The sequence below is a fragment of the Octodon degus genome, unplaced genomic scaffold, assembly GCF_000260255.1.
Source record: "Octodon degus isolate 3935 unplaced genomic scaffold, OctDeg1.0 scaffold00064, whole genome shotgun sequence".
Classification (NCBI taxonomy): domain Eukaryota; kingdom Metazoa; phylum Chordata; class Mammalia; order Rodentia; family Octodontidae; genus Octodon; species Octodon degus.
Window position 1 is genome coordinate 1,483,463 of NW_004524640.1, and position 7,011 is coordinate 1,490,473.

Consider the following 7,011-nt stretch of genomic DNA (forward strand, 5'->3'; position numbering starts at 1 on the left):
GCATCTTGTACAGCAATTAACCACTAAGAAGAATATATGCAGTGTATTATTTGTTGAAACTGTACTTCCGATTTGATTTGAAACTGTCTCATTGCTACCTGTTTATCAATAAAACTTTGAAAAAAAATAAAAAAAATAAAAACAGTACAAATCGAATGATCCAATAATATTCTGAATTTTGAATTCCATGTCCAAATTATCACTTCAAAATATACTAAAACAAACATATTTCCAACAAGCAAGAGATCAGGAAATATCCCAGGCATTCAATTTTCTTTCTGGAACAATTATTAGTTTACAATATACTCCAGAAAAAAAAACAAAATAGGAGACTTGAAGTCACAGTATTCAAGAATCAGAAGTCAGCAAAGAAATCATAATGCAATTCAAGTAATTGCTATTAAATAAAACCTGACAAAAATGTTAAGAATTAAAGCCTTGATAAAAAGACACGGAATGAACTCAGGTTTAATGTCAATGATACTTAGAATTTTAAGGTTTGAACGACTTTCATTAAATCTGCTTGTAAAAGAGTGAAAGATATATAGTGTACACTATCATCCGAAACATGAAACTTCAGAATTAATAAGGGACAAATGGGTCTTCCTTCATATAATTACTATTAAGATAGTTATATTTTGCAGGGCTGGGGAGAGGCCTGAGTTCAATCCCCAGTTCTGCCAAAAACAAAAAGTTAAGTTTTGAATAAAGTTCAAAGATAAACAGCAAACTTAAAGGAAACAGGGCCTGGGCTCAGTGAAATAAGCACCTGCCTGGCAAGTTCAAGGTCCTGAGTTCGACCCCACTACCAGAAAGAAAGAAAGAAAGAAAGAAAGAAAGAAAGAAAGAAAGAAAGAAAGAAAGAAAGAAAGAAAGAAAGAAAGAAAGAAAGAAAGAAACTTAATGGAAATATTTGTGATCTGTATGGCAGACAAAATGTGGCTGTCCCTCTGACTTCTAAAAAGTGAAAAAGGAAAAAGCAGCAAAGGAAAATGAACAGAGATGATCAGCAGCTGTGATTGACCCATGAGACAGCAGAGAGGGAAGAAGGGCATCCCTGAATGCAGGTGGCACCATCAATAGGTTAGGGATCTGGATGGAGCCAAGGCCAATGGGGCAGCTGCTTGTCCCATCTCCCAGTTGGCATTAAGTCAGTAGCTTTCGTTCACCATATATTTTCACTATGGTGCTCCTGCCTTTTCACAAGCCTGAAAGGAGTTCAACCAGCTGACCATGAGTTGAGACCTCCAAAACCATAAGCCAAAACACAGGACTCTTCCTTAAAAGTTGTTTTTGTCAGGGTGTTTTTCACAACCACAAAAAGCTAAATAACACAGATAAAACTCATAAAATACAAACAATGGTATTTCAAATTACAATACTCATGAATATAGGAGAAGATAATAAAATTAAAATAAAGACAGCAAAGCAACATCTTTAGCACTGTGGAAAAAAAAAAAAGACTTAACCTCAAACGCAAGAATAGTAGGAACCAAGCATAGTTTGTTCCAAAGCTCAATCTTTCCTTTCACTTGGTCAACTTGAGAGAAGCAAGAAAAAGCTGCACAAGGTCTTAATATGAAAGCAGTGTGTTTGTGTGAGATCAGAGCTTCTCGGTTTTCTAGCTGCAAATGTTTGGAGCTGGGCAATCTTTCATTGTTGAGTGTTGTTCTGCGCCTTGTTGCTTAGCAGCAACCATGCTAAGCACTAGAGGTGGCTGTTACCAAGCCACCCTTAGGTACCATTTCATACACAGTCCCAGAAGTTACAACTACCGGGAATGTCTGCAGATATTGGCAAATTGGCCTTAGGGACAACCATAGGTGGAGAGAAGGGATAAACAGCAATTGCTTTCTGCAAGCCTGCATCATAAAATAAAAATAAAAGTTACCAATTTCAAAGCCTCCATCAATTAAGCCAGAAATAGAAGAGGATATGCTGAATCTCCTTTCTATTTGAGTGAGCAAAGTTTTCATGATGATGCCACTCAGCGTCTTGCAAATAAAGCTAAATGACAGAGCTGCCAAGAATATCTAGGAAAAAGGAGGAGGAGAGGGGAGATTATTAATTAGAAGACCAGATCATGGATATATGCACATTAGAAATTTTATTTGGTACTTTAAAACATTATTTTTAACATGCAAATAAACTTATCTTTCTCTTTTAATGTTACCATTGCTATAGAGATAAACTTTCAATTCATTTTTCTTTTTTATTGCATAAAATATCAAACAAAATTTCACTAAAAATAAGAGGTTAACAAGAGTTAATTCACTGTGTATTGTTGTCTTGGAAGAAACAAACATCAACAAACTGGATTCTGTCTTACAGAGCAGAAGCTAACAGATATTAATACAAAACTTTCTTTGCATTAAACTAAGAAAAGCTAGTAATACAAATAAAACAAGTTAGCATATATAATAAAGTATTTTGAAGCAATGGAATAATTTGGAGAATCCTTTGAACCTCTCCCCACATCCTGTTAATCAATATTCCATTTTGCTCTTGAATACATATACTTTGAGTTTTTCACATAAGAAAAGTCATGAGATATTTTAATTTCTATGTCCAACTTGACTGATTTAGCATTATTTTCAGGTTGCATCCATGCAACAATTGTGGACCAGCAAATTCCACAAGTTTATCTTTCTGTATGTCAGAGCAGTATTTCATTCTGTATAAATACATTTTCCTTACCCATTCATCTCCTGGTGGAGATACATGCACTTTCCAAAATTTACCTGCCATAAATATGGGTATGCATGTAGCTCTCTAATATTGATCATTTTACCTCTTTTGGGAAGGTACCTAGAAGGGGATAGCTGAGTGAAATGGAATTTCTATTTTTCATTTTTTGAGGAATCTGATTTTTGCTGGCAGCATCAGATTATTATATTAATGAAGCTAAGGTTTTTGTTTTTAATTAGTGTCATCAATTGATTCATAAGATGCAAGACAGTGCTCTCTGTTGGCCATGGTGGTCAGCTGTTTATTTCCAGGTGGATATCCTAGCCTAACCGAAGTCTGCAGCAGAACATTCCCAAGGGTAGCCTTTCCAGAAAGCCAGCTAAAACACAGAAGTTTGAAGTGGCCAAGGGAAATTCTACCATCAATACACCTGACTGACAATGATTCTGTTGCGCAGTGGTTATTTGAACAACATTTATTGACACCCACAAGCAAGTTCCTTTTGCTGTTTTATTAAAACACGACTATGGTAGAACACATGTTTGTGTGTCCCTAGTGCCATATGTTGAAACTTTAATTCCCCAGGGTAGAGTACCTAGAGCTACAGCCTTTCAGAGATTATCAGATAACAATGGTTGAGGCCCTGTGGCCTAGTTAGTGCCTCCGTAGTAAGAAATGCCATATAAGGATACAGCATAAAGATAGCCACCTTGGCTTTGAGAAAAAGTCTCTTACTAGAAGCCAACAGTGCTGTTACCTTGGTCACAGACTTCTGGACTCCAGACATGTGCTCTCTGTGGAATTCCATTGTCTGAACTAAGAGTAAGAGTGCCAGGTCATTACCTCCTGTGCTACCAGCAGCCTCCACTATCAAGGCTACCCTTGCTTCTTATAATGCCCCTGATGCACCATTCTGTTTATGCTCCTGTCCACTTGGTAGCTAGAAAAACCCTTCCAAAAGGAATATCAGGTCATGCTCCTCTGCTGGTTAATCAGATTTATAGCTTCTAGTCTTTCCATTGACCTTAAAAAGCCTCCACGATCCCTCTTGAATCCTAAGTCTTAACAGGGAAAGCTCTTCTTTCTATCAACTACTTCTTACTGAATTCCTTTATCCTTGATGTGTTTGCTCAAAGTTTTACTTTCATTAAAAAAGATGTTCCTGTCCAATACATTTTAAATGGTCCTTTTCACTCACATTATTCTTTATTTTTTATGTGTCTGTTGTATGTTGCCTGCACTAGAATCTGAACTTTATCAGGGCAGCGGTTGATTTAACTGCAATGCTTAGAACAATTCATGGTGGAAAGAAGTGGAATCCACAGTGTGTCTTATATTGTTCAGCATTTCTGAGTGATAGATAAAGGCCCAACAAAACTCTTCCACAAATGGTAAGATATGTTTATTCCTATAAGGAGCTGTCAATTTATATTCATTGTTAATGAAGAAGAAAACATTGAGAAGGGCTGTCAATAGAACTTATTAGAGATAACGAATAATTTTTATAGGAAATCACATAAAAATGGAACGCAAAAAGTGAAAAGATGTCAGAAATAGTTATCTTAATGTTGACGGTGGGAAGAACAATACTTATGGGAGAAAGGTATTAACTGATAGAAGGGAGTTGGAAAAAAAAATTACAAAAATGTTCCTTAAGGAGAATTGTTTCAGACGTCTTGTAGGAATGTATCTTTGCAACACAATAGTTAATAATGATTGTTTATGGCATAATCATTTCAAAACTAACTTTGTTACTCTATGAAAAAAAAAAAATGCATGGTGGGAGATGGAATGACATCAGCAAGATGGCAGAAGAAGCAGCCCTGAACCTGGTGGCCCTCCAAGACTCAGAGTTAGCAAGTGGACCAGATGCCCCTGTGAGAACATCAGAAACAAATTAGTACAGGCTTCCCACGCCTCGGGTTGGTACAGTTACAAGCACGTGGAAGTCTCGAAGGAAATTTCTTGATTCTCTTCACTGTCACCAGAACCCATGTCACTTCCTTCTGCACAGCGCAGATGAGAGGAGTACGAAGATCTCTTATGTTTCATGCTCTCTAGCCAAGAGCCAGTTTCTATCTTTTTTGTATCAATATACCGATAGGAACAGGCACCACCTCGGGTAAGAGTGGGGTCTCAGAACAAAGATAACTAAAAATGCGCATCATCTTGCAGTACTAAAGCAAGGCAACAGGTGGCGCTCCAGCAGCACAATTTGCTTTGCCACTTTCCTAAGTCTTACCAGAGATAAAAATGCGAGAATCTCAAACAACCTTGTAGCTAGGATCACCCCAAAAAGACCTGGTCGGTGACACAATTTAATCAAATCATCAAAATTTGGAGCAAAGAGACAAGGAATCCCGAAATTAAGAGGCCACTCAAAAGTAAAATGAAGCTATTGCTAGACCATGGATTATTAATGATTGGATTTTCGTCATAGAAACAACAGATACTTAGCTCAGCGGATTAAAGCGCCTGCAAGTAGGCTCAGGGGCTGGCGTTTGATCCCCAGGCCTACCGTGCGGGGGGTGGGGGTGCCCTGAGACAGCAATTGAAACTGGGTGTGTTTGCATGCACCTGTAATCCCAGCTCTTGGGAGGCTGTAAACAGGTGGATCACTATGAGCCCAGTCTAGAAGTGAGACCCTGAACACGCTGTAGACCCTTCCTTAAAATACAAAAAAGAAAAGAAAAGAGAAAAAGGAACCATGGAAACTACAAGGGAGTGAGATGATAAACTCAACATACTGCAAGACAATAATTGCTAATCAAGCACACTGTATTCACCAAAATGACATTTAAAATGATGGAGAAATCAAGCGTTTCCTTATTACCATTATCAGCTGCAGATCACCAGGAGGTCCACCCGCTCCCACGAAATGTGGACGGCAGAAGAGAGATTTGTAAGTTGCAGCAAATGGATGATAAGCAATGACACAATTTGAAAATGCACAAATCCTCAAACAAAAATAAATCTGTAAACAAATATAGAATCTTACATTTTTAATATATCTAAGTCACTTCTACATCTTGTATAGAGTGTTTTAAAAGCATAGAGTAACTATTCATGTTCATTAAGGGCTATGCAAAAAGAAGTAATTCGTACCACATCAACAAAGTGGAAAGGAACAAATGTAAAGTAGAAGAATTATTGCAGGGGCCAGAGTTCAAACACTGGAGCCTGCAGTGCCACTCCTGCCCCCAGTGCACGCTGAGACGGGAATTGAGACTGGGCGTGGTGGCATGGGCATGTAATCCCAGCTCTTGGGAGCCTAAACAGGGAGATCACTATGAGTCTGATCTACGTAGTGAGACCCTGTAGACCCTTCCCTAAGAAAAAAAAATAGTAGAATTATTACACACAATGAAATTTTTCATCAAGTTAAGAGGTTTTATAACTAGGATTCTTATTGCAATAATAACAAAGACAACACAGAATGTACATTAAGGGAAATGTGCATGAAATAAAAGCATGTCCCCCCAAAAATTAAGAAAATTCAAGTGAAAGACAAGAAGAAAGGAAAAGTGGGACAAAGCGCTACAACAGAGAAAGATAGTTTTAAAAAATGGCAAAAGTTTATCCTTGCCTGGGACTCTTTAACAAAGATACACAAATGTTTATTGTGTTGGTATAGAAAGACCTTACCTGAAAATGAGAAAGGCTGTTTATGACAAACCAATAGCCAGCACCATATTAAGTGGGAAAAAAAATACAAAGGCATTCCACCTAAAGTCAGGAACAAAACAAGGATGTCCACAAAGTACCAAGTCTTTCCTTCAACTTAGTAATTGAAACATTAGACAGACAAATTAGGCAAAAGAAGGAAATACAAAGGACACAAAAAGGAAAAGAAGAACTCAAATTATCATTGCTTGACGATGACATGATACTATACACAGAGACCCAAATAACTGCAATAACTAAAAACCACATGATCATCTCAATTGATGCAGAAAAGGCTTCTGATAAAGTCCAACACTCATTCATGTCCAAAGTCCTACAGAAAATTGGAATAGATGGCCTCTACTTCAATTTGGTAAAAGCCATTTATGAAAACCCAACAGCTAACATAATCCTAAATGGGGAAAAACTGAAATCTTTTACTCTTACATCTGGTACAACACAAGGATGTCCTCTATCACCACTCCTATTCAATATAGTTTCGGAATCATTAGCTAGAGCCATTAGACAAGAGAAAGAAATAAAAGGAATAAGAATAGGTAAAGAAGAAGTTAAATTATAGTAGTTTCATGTTTGGAGTGCCTGTCATTCTGGAATTCTGAATATGGGCTGCTTGTTATGACATGCCAGTTGCTGCTATGA

The 7,011-nt window shown here is 37.4% G+C and overlaps 1 protein-coding gene across 4 annotated transcripts in view; it reads right to left on the bottom strand.

Moving 5' to 3' along the window:
- The window catches only part of LOC101572553 (solute carrier organic anion transporter family member 1B3), a 116,961-nt gene that overhangs the window by 63,274 nt on the left and 46,676 nt on the right, over window positions 1–7,011 (bottom strand). For 3 of the 4 annotated variants that reach the window (XM_023719065.1, XM_023719064.1, XM_004634650.2), the window contains exon 3: window positions 1,892–2,033. The exons of the other annotated variant lie outside the window; for it this stretch is intronic. In XM_023719065.1, the coding sequence (XP_023574833.1) occupies window positions 1,892–2,033 (142 nt within the window). The remainder of the gene's footprint in view (window positions 1–1,891; window positions 2,034–7,011) is intronic. 4 annotated transcript variants of the gene reach the window in all.